Raw genomic sequence first — 20743 nt, forward strand, 5'->3', positions numbered from 1 at the left:
GCAGTCAACTATAACATTTAAAATATTTTTATGGTTCTTCACTTAAGCCATTGTATCAATGTCACACTACCTTGTAACAATTTTCAGTCTGCCGAGATGTATTGAATTCATCCAGTTAAATCCAGTTAAATCTTCTAATCACACATTTTATGAATGGCAGTTTGGTAGAAACACTAGGCCACAATGTATCAGGAGTGTGTGTTAAGAGATCTTAGGGTCTGTCTGTGTGCTAGATCGCTTGGGCTGGGCTTACTCCATGTATAACACCACCTTAGAAGACTCTTCCAGATCATCCTGATTGCAAATCACAATTCTGATCAAATCATTCTAAACAGACCAGCATGTAAGTTTCTGATGAGAATACTAGTTTATGAGAACAAGTATTCAACTTCACATTATCCCTACCATTGATGGGATATCATTAAACACTGAGAAAAGCCATCTCTACCAAGTGATCCAGTTTCATATATTCTATTACAAGGAACTAGAAAAAGCACTTTTGGCTCATAAGAGATGTTTTGACTAGGTGACCGGATCTGTCTAGAACCAACGTACGCAAACATTTTACTCATAGCAACAAAAGGAAGCAGCCGACATCTAACCATCATTAGGCGACTGCTGTTTTACAGTATGACAAGAACTGTAACTATGTAATTCTTATATAAAAGTACATCCAAAATAAAACAAAACTTTCACCACTTCTCACCCTTTCAAGCCCAGTTAGTGTTAGCGGAAGACACCCTCACAACAGCACAGTTGATGTTACAGTGCAGGGCCAGAGACACAGGAGTAGTTTTTGCTTCAAACTGTGTACCCTGAGCATGGTGTCTGAGCAGGCCTTCAGAACACAGCTATGTCTGAAAATGGAGATCAGGATTATGCAATTGCGTACGACTGCTCCTTCACAGTCTTATGAGCCGGTATAACCAGGAACATTCATCCATTAGGTTCCTGCAGCGCGGCAGTGTTTCTGTGCTCACTCATGACTGAACTGCAGGTTTCACAGTCAGCGTCCCGTGCCTCTGGCCTGATCCCCCTACAGGAAGCAGACTACCAGCTTACAACACCATTTCCCAAGCGGATGAAAGGTACTCGATTTGCTAGGAATGCATTCTTTGTTACAGCAAAAGCACTGGACTGATCAGTCAGCTGCAAGAGGGTTCATTATTTGATGGTAAATCATGTATCCTGTCAATTTAAGGCCTATGTTTTTTGTTTGTTTGTTGGTTTGTTTTTGGGGGCCGGTGAGGTAAGCTGGAAGGTCTGTGTTGAAGGTGAGTAAAGCATGCAAGTGTTGAACATGCCTACCTTGGTCAGTGATGGCAGGCCGGGCAGCGGAGAGAGAGGCCTGGGCAAGCAGTGCCCACAGTAACACCAGCGTCCAGGGCAACATCCTGCGGAGCCCTCTACTGCCTGGTGGGGTGGTCCGGGGGGCACGCCATGGCAACAACAGGGTCATCAGCACTGGGCCATCCACACCGCCAACTTGGGGGCGCCAGCCTGCATTACAAAGAGCAAGAAAGTTAGATACATTTTAAACCCACCTCATCGGATGTCATTAATAATATACTGTTGAGGATTCTAGAATGCTACAAAAATCTAAATATAACCCACTGAAGGGATATGAAAGACTATTTCAGTAAGACTATGTGCATGTCTCATTAAAGATAAAGACATTAAATAACTTAATGACTTCAAAGTGGATGGCCAGACCATGTAGTAAGGGAAGCTCTAAAGCCAGAGTCCAGGACAATTCCAAGTCTGAAATTCATAATTGAAAAATAGAGTTACAGAATTTGACTAGACTGTCTTGGTGAAAATGGAATTGACGGGGGAAAAAAATCTGACCAATGCATCAAAACACTGGAAATTGACCTTGATTTGAGAACTGAATTACTTCTATAAAATCACAATCACTTATAGATCTAGAATGATCTATTAAAGCCACATGTTAGTTCAATTAAGGAACTAAAGGCTTAAATGTAATGAAAGCTTGCGGACACACAAATACTCCAGGATCAAAGAATCCATATTTGGAATAGCAATTAACTCAAAAGGCATTTCTTAACACTGCCAACTGTCTGACTACCTATTTCATTATTATATGTATTTTTTTCTCCTCTGTGCCATCTGGATAAGAAAATAAACAGCCCCCGTTTCCATTGCAGTGCCCCCAGCCAAGCTTACTTCTAAGAGCCCCCGCACACCTTGCCTCATTATTGAGCCCAGAGAGCCCACCGCAGCCGAGTCATAAAACTCCCCAGTCATAAAAGGCCATGGATTCCAAATCTTTTTTTTTTTTACCAAACCATTCATATTGTCAAACTCCCATCTGGAACAAGCTTCCGGGCATTTGATCCAAAGGGGTCTCGTTTATGATCTCACAAACCCATGATCAACTGGCATATTCGTTGATTTATTCACAAGGACTACTTATTTTACTTACTTTCCGATCACTTTTAAGGAATGCCATCTCATTTAAGAGTATTGCTTGTTCCATAATTTTGTGGAGTTGAAATTGTTCTCTTCGGTCTTTGCTATATGGATTGGGATGAGCGCCATTTTTGCTTAAAAATTTGGACATGAAGTTTAGTTTAAATGTATAAAGGGATTTGGCCTATGACAGGAGAATAAAGTACCATTGATGCCCCTCAATCAGGAGATGGTAGCTACCAGTTCCTAATTCTTCTCTTAAGTAGATTTAAACAGATGGTTCCTGTAAGATTCTCTGTTGCAACAACCAGCTCACTGTCAAAAGAAAAGGCAACCGTAGAAGCTGTTTTTATTACCCTTCTGTTTATCCACAGGAGAGAAGACAATTCAAAATGCATAATTTTATCAGCAAGAGAACAAACTAACCTGCTAGCAAAAGTCATTCAATGTCCACCGTCATAATAAAACACAAAAGGATTCGCATGAAAGCAGAAAGTGAAACATGTACAAACACTAAGTTATTGAAAGGGTGTAATTCTGAAATCAGTTAGGAAAAAATAAAATAACTGAATGGGAAGGAGAGAAAGACAGGAGGGGGAATGGGGGGAGGGTAGATCTGCTGATTCACATTAATTCACATTAATTACACTCATAGCACAACTCTCTCTCTTAGCCACTGGACTGAAATCACAAGAGTTTATTTATGGTCTGATTTTATTGCCGTTTCCCTGTTGCAGGTATATGGCCCAGTTCTACAGACACACAAGGACAGCATGTTTTACAGCCGTGGCGGTGGGGGGAATCATAACTTGTTAGCTTGTATTAAAATCCACTGGCAACAAGTAACAAAGAAAATGACAGAATATTTGAATATGATCATTGTTCAGATGTTTACAACGTTACAGTAACAAGTGTGTTAAGAAAACCTAGAAAATGAAGCTGATTAAAAGGAAATTCTGTCAATGATTCTGCAGCAACAGTGGCCCAATTTATTTTTCAGCCACCTAAAATGAACTTTTAAAAAGTTCATGAAAAGGCTCCTCAGAGCAAACTGGAATGCGTTGCATTGGAGAAAGGAATTAGGGTTGCACAATGCTCCGCATGTACTAGGCCTATGCAGCGCATCCACTTCCACACTCCCTCCCGGCTTTGTGGCACTTTTGCTGACATCGGAATTTCCAATCGGAAATATCCAGAGAGAAACCCTAACATTTTTATGTTCCTGCTACCCTGCTGACAAGCTTGACAAAAAAAAAAGGATGTCTTGTAAACAAAGTATCTCATTGTAACTGGAGAACTCTGTAAATAGACAAATCAAAATCTATCCAGGAAAATATATTAACTGCAACAATTAAAACTATACATTGTTTGTTTAAAAAAAAAAAAAAAGCTGGTCCTAAATCAGTGTTAATTACAGATCTCTAGAAAGAAACATTAAAAAAAAAAAAATGAATTTCCTGTGAAATTTCCCTTTGAAATTATTTTGTAGTCATTACCCTCACCCATGAAATGGTCATCTCAGCACCCAACCCACTCACTAAACCCCACCCACTCACCCATATACACCATCCCCTCTCTACCACACCACATGAACAGGTCTTCTAGATGTTAAAATTCCATCTTTACACAAAGAGTTGTGGGGGTCTTGAACTAACTAGCCAGCTATCGAATTGAAGCTGGATTTCTAGGTTCCTTTTAAACATTAATTACTTTGTGAATCCTTCTCCTAAACCCCAAATTAGTCTGTTATGCCCCCGAACTAAATTCCACTGAATCTGAAGCGCAGCTGGCAGAATGCTGTTTTCTATGCACTCTCTGATCTGATGTATTAAATGTGACGCCGTACCAGTGATCAGCAGAAAGTGCCTTACTGCCGGCATGTGCTTCCATTCTGTCTGCCTCAATTAAAAGCAGGTCCTGAATCCACTCTTGTTCATTCCTTTCACGATGAACAGCCTCCAAACTGGCTGATGTGTGCAAGATGCCAGTTTAATAAACATCCCAGTCCCAGTCATAAACAAGATTCCTCTTATGCCTTGGAGACAGCTGCCGAATAGGGAAACAAATACAAGACCGCAGAGAAAAGCCGTTATATTTAGTTTTTTTTTGTGACTGTCAGTCTGTCACAGTTACAATGATGAGCAGACGATTTTCAAATTCTTTTCCTAGGTTGTAAGGAACCGGGGGTGGATATGGCAGAATTTTTCAGCATGTGACGAAGCAATCGGATGCATCCCGCAGTGCTTTTCCCCAATGCACTGGCAAACATTCGGCCCATTCCTAGAATACCTGAGTGATGAGGAGTCTGACAGGGTGGGTCTTCGCAAGTCGCTGTTAAGGAGTGGGTGGACCAAAATCACAAGAATGTGAATTGGCCTGAGAGCATCAATCATGTGTGCCACTCTGACAAAAGGCCAAAAACACACTTTCCATTGCAAATAAGTATAAAAATAAACATGAGTATTTTGACACGGTATCCATATCACAAACATCCATTTCACAGTAACAAGGGAAATGCAGGTGACTTCATGGGTTAACTAGCAAAAACTACACTGTTGTGGAACAGATTTCCCAGATTAAATGTCAAGATACAATTTAGCATTGTTAGCACAATGTTCAAGCTAGAGAGAACTGTGCAAAACTTTAATAGAGAGCTTAAAAACCTTTTTCTGCAGAGCTTTTTTTGGTGGAAGAGGTAGTACGCATCAAATCACACCAGTCTATACAATAGTGCGAGGGATAGAGGGAGAAGAGGGTGACGATACAGTATCCAGATGACAGGATGCAAGAAGAAAAAACACCTACTATAGCTCATTTATACCAAAAGTGGTCTCAAGACAAGACAAGACAAAAGCAAGAATGAGACATCTTTCTGATGAGCTCAACATTGACACTGATCAATTCAACAGTTGGTGGGGAGCAGAGCACTATCCCCGCAGCGAATTTAGTTTTAAACTGAGCTCTCCTCAGTGGAACTCTGGGAATGTAAATCAATGCTGCAAAGCTCCCCGGAGAGTCACATCTGTAAATCCCATCAGCCCCACCGCACCTGGCCGAGGCACGGGGAGGGGGCGGTAAACGCTTTTCCTTCTGGAATGCACCTGGTCTAAGGAGAAGATTCTTTTCACTGCACCTAAACCTCCTGGAAAGCCATGGACTCGTTCTCATAAAAAGGTCAAAACTTCCTGCTCCTGGCCTTCATGCAAGGCACCTACCCATGAGGCTCCAGATCACTCCATGTTGTTCTGGTCTTTTCAGCTCATACGTGCCAGTGAATCTTCTCTCAATTCTCTGAAGGTCAGTAGCATTGAATTGTGATCACAACAACCATAAGTATTCACTCCTCACACCCTCAGAGACTGTCTAAAGCTTTCACTGGAATTATTTTTATTCTGTTTTTTAGAAAATAGTTCAGAGCAGCACAACGACACAGAAATGGACAACTGCTGAACTGCTCTGCGATCAGATTTTGCTACTGGTCGTACTTTGTGGGAATTATAACTGCACCAGTTTCCCACTAACGAACCGTGAATGGTTTTCTTGCAAAACATTAAGGACCATTTCACAAGAATATAAGGTAATACATTCTGATAAATCAAATGCATCTTCTGGGTGACACAAATTAATTATAAATAACTTTTAATTGCATAGAATATTAACACAGTTGTAAAGGTCATGTTTCCCTAAAGTTGGTGACTCTCTGCCTCCTTTAAATTCAGTAATTTCTCTCAACACTTAACTTACTCTTATCTGAAGTAGATTTTGGGTACGTATTTCTAGGATAGTAGAGATGTTTAGCACATATTATGTAGCAAAAGAGCACAGGCAGGGTCACGTGAGAAAAAAAAAAAAACACTAATAATTTCCTAACACTGAAGTCCATCCACTCTACAATGAAGAATCATTTTATGTACGATTAGCCCTGGCCGGGTAGACTCAATAGGGCTGCATTTTCCATCCATTACATTTGTTAGTTACAAATCGAGCCTTTTCTCCTCCTAAGCTTCAAGCGTCATGGATGACTCTGAGGCACACTGGGCCCAAGTCTGCCGAGCATCATAGCTGCTCTCTGACCAGGCTGCGAGGCCTGAGTCACAGCACAGTCACGCTCTGAGTATGCAAGACCCCTGCCAAAAACGCACAGGGTCCACTTCACTCCGGAACTGTGCCCTCCACTGGCTTCACTAGAATACCTATCGCCACCTCACTGCCATAGTACTGGGAAGGCACGCAAGACCTTTTTTAGATTTTCTAACTAGCCAGTCATTAAAGTTTCCATTCATTAGTAACCCTTGTACTAATGCAGCAGAACATTCATTTATTAGAATAGACTACAGCCACAGAAGCATAAATCATAAGAGGCACTGTGCCTGTGGAGCTTAAATGAAGATGTGTGGAAGGGCATTGTGGTTCTGACAAGAATGAATGGGGCTAGAGGTGCTGGCAGTGGCAGAGGATTTTTAACCTTCAAAGACATGTAAAGAGAAAATGTAATTTATGCTTGCAATGTAACAAGACTGAATAAGAAAAAACATTGGAGAGAAAAGCAAAAAGTCCCAGATTTTTTTTTTTTTTTTTTTTTAATAAATCTTGACCAATTACCAAGGATGCAGTGCATGTTACCATGCAACTTTAACAAAAACAATAATGCAACAAATGATTTGGAAATAACCAGCAAGAAGTGTGAGATCAATCACAAAAGGGAGATTTTTTCATTTATTATGCCACTGTTCTTTCCAAGTGAATGGAGTTAAGTTTACTACAAATTAAGTGCATACCTGCCAAATCTCACGTTTTACCTGTGAGGCTCATATTTTTCTACATTTTCCACAGCCAGCTCTGAAACATTGACACATTAAAAGGTCTTATTCTCAAGGTTTTTCAAGGCTTTTCAAATTAGTTTTTTGGTATTTTCCCAGGTGCCGCTCTTGCATGGATAAGGTGTGCAAGTGTGAAAAGGCACCAATTCCCTGTTTATAACAGATTCATGAACTTCAATAGATAGGCAGAGCACTAGGGTTATCAAGAAAGCATACACTTACATACTATACTAGTCCGTGTTCCTGGTGAAGAGTGATTATTCTCTTGGAAAATTCAATATTGGGAATTCATAGTTCAGCCCAGATAATAAGGCAGCCAATGCAATTACTGTTCTTCAGGCTGGTAGTATAATTGGCCAGAAGAGAGGATCCAAGTTTAGCTTGTGACCGAAAAATAATAACATTAAACGGGAGTGCGCAACAGTTTTAACAGGAAGCAGTCCTCTAGCGCCGCCACGCTGGCCTCCACTGCGTCCAGACTGCTGCCCCCTCCCACCAGCACCCGTGCCCCCACTGCCAGCGCTGCCCGCAGTGCAAACCGCACTGTGCCCTGCACCTCTGGGTTCAGCAGCGGCTCCTCACCTGCCCCGCCATGCACCACCAGCGTGAAGTCCTGCTGCTCACTGGAGCCCCCCCCCCCCCCTAGCTTTATAGATTAGTTCTTGCTTTAAGTTTTATATACAGCAGATGCCAGTGTGTAAATGGAGTCCCTGCTTGACCTCTATACATTTGCAAAACAGGCTAATAGACAGCTGTTTGGAGCTAACTAGAGTTACTGATTGACAAATATATCATAAAAACGATTACTTAAAAATCAATGAAACTGAGGGACTTGTTAAAAGGGAATAGTAGCCGTCAGGAAGCAAGCAGCCTTGAGCAAACTAGTGTGCAAGTGTTCATCAAGCCAGAGCTTTTCATAAAGGTTTCCTAGAATAATATGGGCACCTGAAAAACACGAGATACCCTTCTCAGAATTAAGTTAAGGGGTTAAAAATATTTGCAACTTTCTCCTGTCACCATTCAAGATTGCACTGCTTTGCGTTTTGCCGTGAGATTTATTTCTCTGCTCCAGACAGGAAATGGCAAATGTTGCAGTGAAGGGGCGGTGGCTTGCTGCCTCTCATTAGAGCGTCCAGGCAGAGTAATTAGGAGGCACTCTGCACAAACTGCAAGAAGAAAGGTAAACTGTTAGGGCTGCTTTCGTTCACAACCGATATTTTAGGCAAGGGAGAGAGAGAGAGAGAGAGAGAGAGAGAGAGAGAGAGAGAGAGAGAAATGGTGGACTGTAGGCAGGTTCCAGTGCCAGTCCAGAAAGCAAGCGGGTGAGAGAGAGGGCTGAATTCTGGTTTTACAAACAGACCAACTCCATTAAACCCAAAATGGGCCTCCTAATAAGAGGCCATTGGTTTAGCACAGTACCTGTCCAAATGTACACATGGTATCTCCACAAATGCATGACAACATGTCTGATTTGTTTTAAAGGGTTGGCTGAGTTTGCATCGTGGTGGGATCTGATTTTCAACAAAAGGATAAAAATGACAAGTATGGAGGAGTGGAGCAACTAGCATATTCTTCATGTTTTTCTGCTTGTAATTGAAGATACCCAGTCATTAAAAAGATCGACCATGGAGGAAATTCACAGTCATTTATTTCAAATAATTTTTAGCATCAGATTTGCATTTTATTTCACCATTGCCCCCCCCCCCCCCCCCAAACAGGCACAATTGTGTCCAATAAAAAATCCAGGACTTTTAAGTAGAGCAATGTATTTTTAGCTTGTTTTGCAACAGTCATATTTTGTTGGCTTTTTCGTGGGAGGGGTAGGTTTAGTTAATAGTGTTATTTGGAAGAATTCCAACATTTGTTATATAGTTAATGTCACATCACACAATCATGTAAATATTTAGATACCAACTCATGCACCATGTTGAAATCCATAATTTCAAGAGATGAGTAGACCTTGTGGGACTAAAAGTTATAGTGGTTAATGATTGTATCACCCCACATTCCATGTTCAGAAGGCAATCTGAATAATGTGTGGTTCACCAGCTAGAGTACAGTAGGTTTGTGGCCCATGGGCTTCAAACAGCAGGGCTTGCAGTATGACTCCGCACTGAACTAATCTTTTGATAGGATGACTTACTGCCTTTGAAACTATTGGTTTTGGCAAGGTGTGCCTGTTAAGATCACACCAGACAGCAGACAAGAGTGCCACATGTTTGAACAGAGCAGAACAGCACTTATCTGACAAAAGCAACAACTGTTTTATGGGGCAAACCTACCCTCACATGCTACTACCTTGTTTGGAGAGCTACCCAATTGGCTCCTTTCAACACACTCCAGTTACACATTTGGCAGGACTCTTTAAGGCTAAACCAGTAACCATGCCAGTCTAGAAGGCCACTTTCACGGCTCTGAAGATGAAAAGCACTGTGCAGAAAGATAGTTATGCAGTTGACTGTCAAATACTACAGAAAAATCTGATAAAATCGGTCAAGAATGGGATGAATGTCAAATTATCCAGAAATACATACTTGATAATTTCTGGTCATAATTCCCCATCTTCCACAGCAGAGAATAAACATGGAAGGGGTTAAGGATATATATACACACACAAAATAACTTTAAACTACAAACAGCACACTATGAAAGAAACAAAAACTTCACAGCATAGACATTTCTATGTTAGGAATAAAGCTATCCAACAAGGGACCTTCTTCCACTAACTGCCTGGATTATGTGGGTTTACAGTAAACAGGGCATTAACTCCCAATTCTGAACAGTCCTGCTCTTGAAATCAAGTCTACTGGAGGTAGGAGGAAGGGGCAGGGGGGGGGCCTGGTTGTATATTGACATGGGATGGAGAATAACCCTGTGTTTTAATTAAAGGTTGCGTTTTGGTTTTCTTTCCCCCACTACACTCCGAAGCAGAGACCCTTGCCAGCCCAGCACTGGCCCCTAATTACTATTCGGCTGCAGCCATGCATAAAATTCCTCAGTTCTCTGTTTGTTCCTGGGCCTGCCTGTCCAAATCACCCCACCACCCCCCCACAAAACCAGACAGCTATGTGCGCAGCTCTGACTGGACACTGCTTCTGTCAGGGCTGCCCAATGATCCAGGCCTTTGATTCAACTAACACTTCATTTTACTTTTAATGGACTGTGTTACATTGTCTCCAAACAACTCACTCACTCCTAATTAAGAATATAAGAACAAAGGGAAGTTACAAGTGCGATGCCAAGAAGTTGGCTTTCACTCCATGGCCGAGTAGCTTGTTCCAGACCCCCACAACTCTGTGTGGAAAGAAGTGCTTCCAGTCTCCAGTCCTAATTTTAAATATCTCCTTGGGGTTGCGTCGGCCCATTAAGGATTTTGAATGAAGTCCACACAAGACCATTCTTTAGAGCCCCGGGGATTTATTCTAGTCACTCCTGTTTGAACTCTCTCCAGTGCAGCACTGTCCTCAATAAATGAGGATGTGACCATTTTTATAGGTGAGTTATAGAGTGCAGATCTAAAGCTAAAATGATTAAGTGCTGGCTGGATCCAAAAATGTTGACCATTAGGGAATTCTGAATACAGAAGCTGACAAATCCTCGTCGACTCATTCTGTAGTTTGCTTTTCAGCAGCTCCCCTGAAGAGAACTGGTTGGGTTAAGCTTGACAAACCACTTCAAAGGATTAAACGTCAGGTTTGCATAAATGTAGCGTTAAAAATCACCACATCTGAAACTGACTACTTATGCAAAACGATTGGTTTCATTATTTCTGTTCCGTCCAAGAAAAAAAAGCCTGTCAGCCTATTCACAGGTCAGGAACGCCAGATTTGTTTATGAAATGATCTCTGACTTCATGAGCTAAAAGGAGAAAGCTTTCAAAAAGGGCAGCAAGGAGTCTCTGTGGAGACATACACGTCAATTGTTTTGGATAAGCACTCTGTACCCTATCGTCCGCATAACACCCAGGGTGACCCAGCACCAATGAGAATACAAAACAAATATTAAACCATTAGGAAAACACTCAAGCACTGCATTGAAAACATTAAAACCATTTAAAAAAGTTACTGAAAGGCTGCTGCCGACAATAAGTCTTGCAGTCCCTTTTAAAAAGTCAGGTAATATGTGCTGACCTACAAGTGACCAGAAGTTAATTCCTAGAAACAAACAGGAAAAATTGACATTTTTGCTCATGTATTTTTATTGGCATTTGTGGATCTGAAAAGTCGTTTGAGAAAACAGTCAGTCCTGTGACTCAGGCTGCTGCAGTCAGGTGGTTAACTTTTAGGCCACTACACGATTAGTCAACAGTACAGCCTCCCAGCCTGCTGGACTGGCTCCCAGTGACAGAGAACACAGACCACCCCAGTGATTCACCGGTTTACTACACAGGGCTGGGATCCATCTTGAATTGTGGGGATTTTCCCTCTACAACGGCTGGCTGACCCCATGAATAAACTTATTACAGAGCGATGAGATCCCACTGCCCCAGATACACTAAGTTTAGCTACTATGAAGACAGACAAATGAATGTTAATGAACCAGTGCCAAGAAAAATGGGCTGGTGTGTAAGGGTATTGGTTCCTTACTCTGACTCAGTAATTGCTTGTGGTCCCCACACACAAACTCACGCACACAGACACAAATGCATGTCACTGTTATTCTCCCCCATGCTCTGGGACAGACGCCAGTTCAGCAATGTGTGTCCGTGTTTCAGTGTGATGTACAGAAAATTGCTAACCCAAAGAGAGGAACCCAAAAATCAACCGAGGATGCTTGGATTCTAAATCAAGCCCCTTTTTACTGGAATGTACAAGCGCATCAGTAGAAACTGGGGAGTGTTTGCAAATCCCAACATGTTCTGTATACAGGAACAACACAAATCTGCTGCAACACTGACATCAGAATTTCACAGTAGGTAAGAGAAGGAGATAAGTGACAGGAAAATACCTTGGATGTACTCCCGAATACTGGCATTCCTGAAGACCGCAACTGAAAATACCATACCAATTGTTATACTAGGTGTAGGATTCTCTAATTGACCTCCTCATGACTTTAAACCATTTCCATTTCCCCATAAATGTGCTTTGTCTTGATTTATGTAGCAAGCCTCTCCATCTTCAAATCTCTATGGGTGTCCAGAGTCTTTCAGGCTAGAAAGAAACGCGACAGCCCTGTCCCTTGCCCCTTTCACACACACAACCTAACAGTTAAGGGCATCTACATTAGAATGACCCACATAATACCAACTCTCCAGTTCTGTACTCAATTATATTAATTGGTTGCTTCTGCTTAACTTACTATACAGGCACAAAAGCAAGGAGCCCTTATAACAGACAGACGAAATATGCGCTTCGTAGGGTTGTTCACAGATTCTTGACCAACTCCTAAGGTTTGTTCTGCTGCAGAACTAATATTGCTGGACTAATTTGGGATGTCAATGACCTAAACAATGGGGGCCACCCTTGGTCCTAAAGAGCCACAAGGTCTTCTGGCATTTGTTTTATTGAGCCCATAGTCAATTATTTACTTGTCTCGATTGGTCAGAATTACCATGTGTTTGAAACACGAAGGGGGGGTGCTGATTTTTACAGCCCCCTATAAAACTTGTCGCTGTAGGTGGCTCTCCGGGACCAGACTGGTCACCCCATATTGGGCATAAATCACAAGACAAAAAGGATGCTGTGAAATCCAAAGCCCCTTTAAGTGGAGATCCTGTAGATAGTGTCCCGGCCCCCTATGAATTAGGCACAGGGTTGGGTGCACATGCAGTTCTATAGACTCCAGTGGGGAAGGCATTGAAGCGCGACCAGGTCGGGACAGAGGGGGGTGGGGGGTGGGAATGGGTTGCGCATCTTGAATTAGTGAAGATCAACTGTCAAGAATAATGTCAAAAAGCAGCTGCAAAACAAGGGCTGATAAGGCATCCCAGATCAGGATTTCAGGCCCTGAATAACAATCACTGTTAATTAGGGCTTGGCTTCGAGGGGCAAGGTTGAGTGACCAGTGCAGCGGAGTTGCCTGGAAGAGCTTATTAAATGACACGAGGAGAGCCAGGACATTAACCATCATAACCTGACTGTGATCCATTTCTTAAGCAAAGGAGAAACATGGCTAAATCAACAAACAGAGGTGCAATAGAATTTGAAAGGCTTGGGGGGGGGGGGGGGGGGGGGGAATTTTGAGTCCGTTGCAAAATGAATGTGGTGAAGTCGCAGACATTCACTAATTTGTCTACTCCTTCACCTGAAAGAATGTCATTTAATTAGTGTATAAACACATATATAAAAACATGATCCATTTACTATGCCCAAAACATATGTAAAACCTATTTTCTGTCAATTATACTTGCTCCCGATTACAAAGCTCTTAAATTTACAACCAGACATTTGGGACTTAACCCATAAAGCACTGCTGCATATTATACATAAGACAGCTCAGGTTTGATGACCTGCAACACTTACACAGCATGATGGGAGGAATTAATCTGTATTGGTGTGAAGAAATGTTTTACTCTATTATTGACATGACAGTTTCTAAATGTACAGCAAATGTAATCTGAATCAAAACCTAGTTCAATCTTTCAAGAAATAAAACTGCTGTAAAGTCTGTAAAGAGGAACACTCTTTCCTTTGAAGGTAGGAAAGTTAAATACATCATGCTCTTTAAACCACTGACAAAAAACAAAAAACAAATGAAAACAAATTTTAATTATGCATTAACTAGAGGGGGTGGGGGGGAATGTCACGACATCTACCTGATCAAGCTTGTGAATCAAGTCAGCTCAGCTAAAAGGGGGTGGGGGGGGGGGTGCAGAATAGCCTTTTAACAGTGCCCCACTGGAAAATTACTCTATTAAAATGGTCTGAGATAGTAACTGGCATGAAACAGTGCTCTGTACATTGAGAGAAAATAAAAATAATAATTTTAAAAGATTGACAGCTTTTTCACTCCTCCCCCATAACTCAGACACTCATCTAAGCAGAAGAAACGGGGCATCCTAGTTATAAAATCATATATTAGGATTCAATTGGGTCCTTAAAAAAATTGTTTTAATTATTGTTAATATAGCATTCACTTGTGGAGTATTTTAAGGTTCTTGGGGGGTGGGGGGGCACTTACTACACAACACTGCTAAATGGTTCCAGATCTATGTACACACTTGTCTGCCAATACTGCTAAATATAATTGAATAATGTTCTAAGCTAGTGCTGTCCATTGTCCTTTTGAATCAATGCATTATAATTTGAAAGTAATGGAAGTTATTCATGTTTGTGTTTGTTTGTTTTTTGTAGATGAGCAGGTATATCCTAAATGTATACTAGAGGACAATCCTTTATACTGAAGTTTTGGCAAAAAGACCCAGTACTGTTACAATTGTTCAAAAGATCAAAGGGGGAAAAAGCTGGAGTGAACAGATGTGGACATTTTTTTTATTATTTTAATACAGTTGGTGGTTGTAAATCAGGAGAAAGCAGAGAAGTATGCACCAGCACCAAAAAGCTTTTTTAAATTGTTCACTAAACCACATCATCTCAAGTCTCCACTCATCTGTGGCTACTGAAGGGGATTTTTAATTGCTGGGTATTTTCTTCTTAGCATCCCTCACCCATTAAAACATTTGGATTTTGGGAAGCCTCCTATCTAACGACAAATGGGTAACACTGCGTTTATGCTTGGTAGTTAATGTTAGATCACATGGCAGCATTGGATTAGTTGGACACAGACAATTCATAAAATAAGTTAATTGCCTGTGTCAAATAAAGACCATTAATTAATGATAAACCAATGACGCATATTTCCTTCTACCATGCAAATAAATCCCCCCTCGCCCGAGCTGCAAACTGCTGCTGATGTTATTGATGTGCTAAACAGCCACTCAATCTTCACAATGCGTTTCGAGTAAGAGAATTCAATTAAAAGGGAAGCGGGCAATTATGGGCTGTGATGGCTTTTGTAGAAACAAAGTCGCGCTTATTTATGCAGCTTTTCTTTGTCAGTTTCTCTTGGACCCCTACAAGATCTCCAACAAGAGTGTGCGTCGCTTCTACAGCCTGAGACAGGGGCTGCATATGGTTTTCAATCCGGCGCACTTTCAGGAATGCGTGCATGGGCAGGGTTTCAATTGTGTTGTATTCCCTCGCTTTTCTGCAATTTCCTCTTCTGTCTTTTAAACGTGAAAACGGTGTGTGAAAACGCACAAAGCAGAGTCTTAGCTTTCCATCCATTACTATTCACATTGCCATTCAATTTTAATTGGATGGACACCCATGTCTTGCATTCAAAAAAAAAAAAAACGACCCAGATTGTCAGTTCTTGGACAATTTCACACACCATAAAAAGTGTACATCCTATATCACAGTTAACATTTTAAGGTTATAGTTTGAGTGCGAGTAAATCTATGAATACAAAATTAAGTGAACTCGTTTTGGCTATTAATTGATTATATAGAGTGTTTTCCTATACAGTGATTCACTTTCTAATGGGAAATGTGATTTTCAATGTGTTAATCCTAAACTGAGAGAGAACACAAGTTAAAATAACTAAAACGGAGTACAGTGGTGGATACACCACTATGAATTGAAAGGACAAGTCTTTGCGCCTCAGGCTACCCAAACGCAACAAGTGCTGCGCTCCAGCCGCTCGACACTGCGGCCACGGCCGTGTAGCGCAGATTTCCGCAGTTGTGCGCAGATTTGCGGAATCCCACCGCTCCCGTTGGCAGAACTGCGGACAGATGCGCTACACGAGCCCGACCACGATGCTGGCGCACAGGGCGACGTGTGAAGAGCCGCCGACCCGCCCGCAACACACGGACACAAAGGCAACTCCGCACCAGGACAGCGGGCAAGACAGAAAGGAAACTTGTTCAATTCAATTCCATATCGTGTTACCAGCTTCCGAGCACCACTTTTCCATGATGTTTTAATTCCCTCTCTGAAAAGGCAGTATGCAAGATTTTAAAAAGTTAGTACTCATGTCGTCCTTTAAAAAGAGACTAAAGAATGCAATGGAACAAACTGAAGCCTGTTTTTAATTTCTTATACCGGTAAATCAAATACAGGCGTGGGTTTTAATCAGGGTTTACATTACTCTTATCTTGTTAACGTATTATAAATAACAAAAACAATTTTCCACTTAAAATGTTAAGCTTTTCTGGGCCAACTAATATATAATTTGCGTTCAAGCATTAGAAGAACAGTTTCATGAACACCATGAACATGAGGCGTTGTGTTTGGTCTTTATTTATACACGTTCCTAGTTCATTCAATAAGCACTTCTGCCCATCATTTCAACCTGCTCAATGACTACCCAAACCGCGCTTATAAATCCCATATATACATATTCCTTGCTTTAACCAAAACACTTCCCTTGAATTGACAGTTATATTGTATGCCTACATGCATGTTAAAATGGTTTCTTTGGATTGGAGAAGTACCTCGCAAACCAAAAACTGTCATCAACAATATACTAACAACACGATCAGACGCACGTTTTATTTCATTACACATCCAGCATCTGGCAGCGATGGATTGGAGCCAAAACACAAGGACACATTGCTTTTCTTTTTTTCTTTCAAGAAAACTATGCTTGGGGCTACACTAGACACCAAAACCACGAAGACTGAAGCATTCCCGATATAGGCTCACATCCAAAACGGATCATTCGCTTTTTTATCACAGGGTTCCAACGCAAAAAACGTGCAGTTTATTCCATGTATGCATGTTTGTATACACGTATGCACTTACTAGTTGTAAACACATCTAAAAATCAATAAACTAATACATACTTGATAGTTAAATAGAAAGATTATTTATAAAACAAGTTACACTGCAATAATACCCCATGCGAAATAATAACATGCTAATATTTATAAAACAAGAATGGTTTTGTCTGTTGTTGGTTTCAATGTATATGTCCTAGTAACACACAACGTTGCTGCAACGTTACATTGTTACCTGGGTTGGTCGTGTACAGTAATGAAATTAAATCTTACCTTTTTGATAAGCAATGCTGAAACGATGCGCTCCTCTGAATATCAGGGGGGGGGGTCCGGAATCCTTTTTTTCTCCTTTTTTGTGTGTGCGTGTAAACTTTACAAAAACTGTAGATCCTGTATCCAAAAAGTGAAGTTGTAGGGAACAAGAATGCAAATACTTTTAAGAGAGTCCATCACCATCAACTGGCGGTGAAGAAAATTTAAATGAAGTTACCTTTAAAACTCGGTTAAGAACACAACCCTTCCAAGAACGGGCTGTTTAAAAAAAGAGAGAAGTCCACAATGCGAGAAACGTGTAAAATCGCGTAGTTAAGAAGCGTATACGCCTATATATTAAAAAAAACAAGTCGATCGGAGCACACTGGTGTATTTTTTTTTTCCTTTAAAGAAGTTCAAAGCAAAGACCTTTTGCTGGAAACGTGGGGGGGACTCCGCGCAACTGTATTGTTCGAGAGGCAATCGGATCCTAACAAGAAAGCGCCTCCAAATTGAGTCTGTAAGATACCTTCAAACTTGGCTCTGCCGTTTCCGATCTCCCCGACGTCGCAGCGAAAAGGACTCCAGCGCTATGCGATCAATATTGCTTTTTAAAAAGCCCGATGCTGTCGGTGATCAAACCCGAGGAGCCAGTGACGTCTGCAGGCACTGATTTTCTTCTCACTTTGAATGCTGATCTGCCCAACTTCCCATCCACTCCGCCGAGCTGTCTGCGACCTCCCCCCACTGCTCAAACGCTACAGAAACAACCCGATCCGGACTGAAGGAAACCTGCCCCCCCTGCCAACACACGGCAAATGCATAATCACTGCTAACCTGCCTCCCAGCCATCCTCCAACACCTCAGTGCCCGGGCGAGACTCAGCCCACTGCGCTCAGCATTATGGGACCCGTAGTTTCACCGGGACAGCTGGCTGCTTTGAACAATTAAGCATTTAATAAGTTAAATAAATAATCCAACTTTTGATACGGACAATTCGAAATTGGATGTAAAAATTCTGTTTTTGATATTCATCATTCATATTGGAAGAACATTGGTATGCATTTTGTTCTAGACTACATCTGTTGGTATCAGTAATTCATTTGTTGGTATCAGCCATTCTATATATGATATATATATATATATATATATATATATATATATATATATATATATATATATATATATATATATATATATATCGTTTTTAAGTTTTTAGAAGCAGTGCTTTGACAAACATGGGGATGTTTGTGATCGAGCTGAATATGTATACATGTATTACAATAAGTTGAGTAAACTAATTTCGGGTCATTACATATTTAAAACTAGCTTGCTGTGACAATGGAGTAACATGAATACCCCACCCACTCCTATATTAAATATGATTGGATTTAATAAGCCAATTCAATGTAGGTGAGGTATATTGATGAAGTCAAAAGCCTATAGCTAACAAACACATGTATAATATTAGTCTACCACATGGACAAATAGTGAGAACTGTAGACGTTGCTAATACAATCTCTTGCTGCTTTATGTCTAAGTGGACTAAAAACGGACTTGATGGAGTTAATTAGTAAATTAACTGTCCATTAGTATGCAAGACCGCTATTTACATAGCTTCTTTTTTTTTCTTTTTAGATAGGTCTTTACATTTTAAACTATAACTTGGTATTGTTTTATCAACAGAAGAACGTTTAGCTCAACGCTTTAAAGAATATACATAAATGAAGGCACAGTGCGAGAGATCATTATATGTGAAATTAATTAGTGAATAAATATCAATAACAGATCATTGACACTGGTGTGAGCTTGTTAGTGTAGGGCCAACCTTAATTATAACGTTTCATGAATAAATAAGGCTAATGTTGTGTTTATAAAACTACGGGTAGATTTTTAATAAGCTAAATCACAACAGGCACACATTTCGAAATTAATAATTTACTGTATTATTCAAAATGCTTCCATTTCTGCATCCTGCCTGTTGGACGCCAGTTGGAAAAAACTATTATTTTACAGCTAATCAGTATAATTAATTTCCTTTCTTTGGCTCAAGACAAAAAATACATACAATAAAAAAGTAGGACCTAAATATTTTTAATTCAGTTTGTTAGGCAGTCATTGTGAACGCTGCATTGTCACAGTAGCCAGTCTGCAGGTGCAATGCCTTTGAGATAATAGATGTCAGCTGGAGATGAACAATACAGAGATATAGCCTCAAGGCACGCTACTGTGTTAATAATTACACAGGTAAATCGATTTTCAGCTATTAATTAACCATATGTAAGTGAGTTGTGAGTTGTTAATGTTAATCACACTGTTCCTTAATTTACAGTCTATTTTTTAGGGAGCATGCTGCAGCACGGCCTAAGCAAAAATATAGGTTAAGGTACTTGGTTTGTATTACATGACATCACGTATCATAACAACAACAAAATCCAAATGACTGACCAACAACTTTTTATTTGTGTATTTGTAATGAACTGTAATATTACTTATCCTGGCATCAAACTACCCCCCCCCCTAAAAAAAGAGAAACTCAACAAAAAACAGATATGATTGTATTACTATTACATATTGTTTTTTGTTTCATTTTATTATATTTCTTTCTTTTTATTTATATTATTTTAAAACTTCATTTTATGTAGACTTTAATTAAAACATTAGAACTATATACTGTTCATTGGGATGTGGTTTATGTCAGTCTGAATGACTATGACAGTAACTTTTCTTTACACACACACACACACACACACACACACACACACATAAACAGGACATGAGGCTGACATTTTTACCATAGATGTATTACATATTGGTCTTTACTATCTCCGAGAGCTATGTGCATTAGCTGATGTCCCCAGTATCTCCTCATGGAATGTGGTAGATCTAGGTCTTCCCTTGCCGTCCATTTTTATTCCTATGATAACAGCCGAGCACCCTGGACAAATTCACAGTTCTATTGGTAACTGTACCTCATTGCATTGTTTTCAAATAAATGAGTTACATTTCTCCTGTTTTTATAAACTTTAAGTGCAACGACAGAATGGAGACTTTTTTAGCCCATCTTACTCACTTGGTTGCTCAAATCATTTATTAATGGATTCCAAGGTAGGTATAACAGATTTATTTTAAATACTTTTCCAAACACTTTCCTTTTTCATTTGGCTATATCGGCTATATTTCCTTGTTCTTCCTTGCACTCTGAAGCATCATATCTTCAGGTGTACTATTGCAGAATATCTGCATCCCTCTGTCTTACTAGTCTTCACCTTTGCAGCAGCTCTTTGGCTCAATCCACCATGTGGGGGTGTTCCATTGGCCTCGTCCTCATGACCAGACCATCATTCTCTCAGGGCCAAATAAACTCCATTACTTCGTCACTTCTATCTTCTACCTGCTTCTATATGGGCTTTTCTGTACTGAAAAGGCATTATAACGCAGTGGTCTCCAAGCCTGATCCAGGAGAAGCCCAATCCAGTTTAGTATTATAGGTCAACCTATTCCAACACTGAGAACA

The 20743-nt window shown here is 40.5% G+C and overlaps 1 protein-coding gene across 5 annotated transcripts in view; it reads right to left on the reverse strand.

The window, feature by feature from the left end:
* Positions 1 to 18037, reverse strand: part of fgfr1a (fibroblast growth factor receptor 1a) — a 62387-nt gene extending 44350 nt beyond the window's left edge. For 2 of the 5 annotated variants that reach the window (XM_066714423.1, XM_066714421.1), the window contains exons 1-2: positions 17248 to 18037; positions 1309 to 1500 (exon numbers count right to left, since the gene is read on the reverse strand). In XM_066714423.1, the coding sequence (XP_066570520.1) occupies positions 1309 to 1459 (151 nt within the window). In that variant the 5' untranslated portion in view covers positions 1460 to 1500; positions 17248 to 18037. The remainder of the gene's footprint in view (positions 1 to 1308; positions 1501 to 17247) is intronic. The other 3 variants (XM_066714424.1, XM_066714422.1, XM_066714425.1) reach the window with 2 other exon arrangements.
* Between the last annotated feature and the right edge of the window lie 2706 nt (positions 18038 to 20743).

The sequence above is a fragment of the Amia ocellicauda genome, chromosome 9 (assembly GCF_036373705.1).
Source record: "Amia ocellicauda isolate fAmiCal2 chromosome 9, fAmiCal2.hap1, whole genome shotgun sequence".
In the NCBI taxonomy this organism is placed as follows: domain Eukaryota; kingdom Metazoa; phylum Chordata; class Actinopteri; order Amiiformes; family Amiidae; genus Amia; species Amia ocellicauda.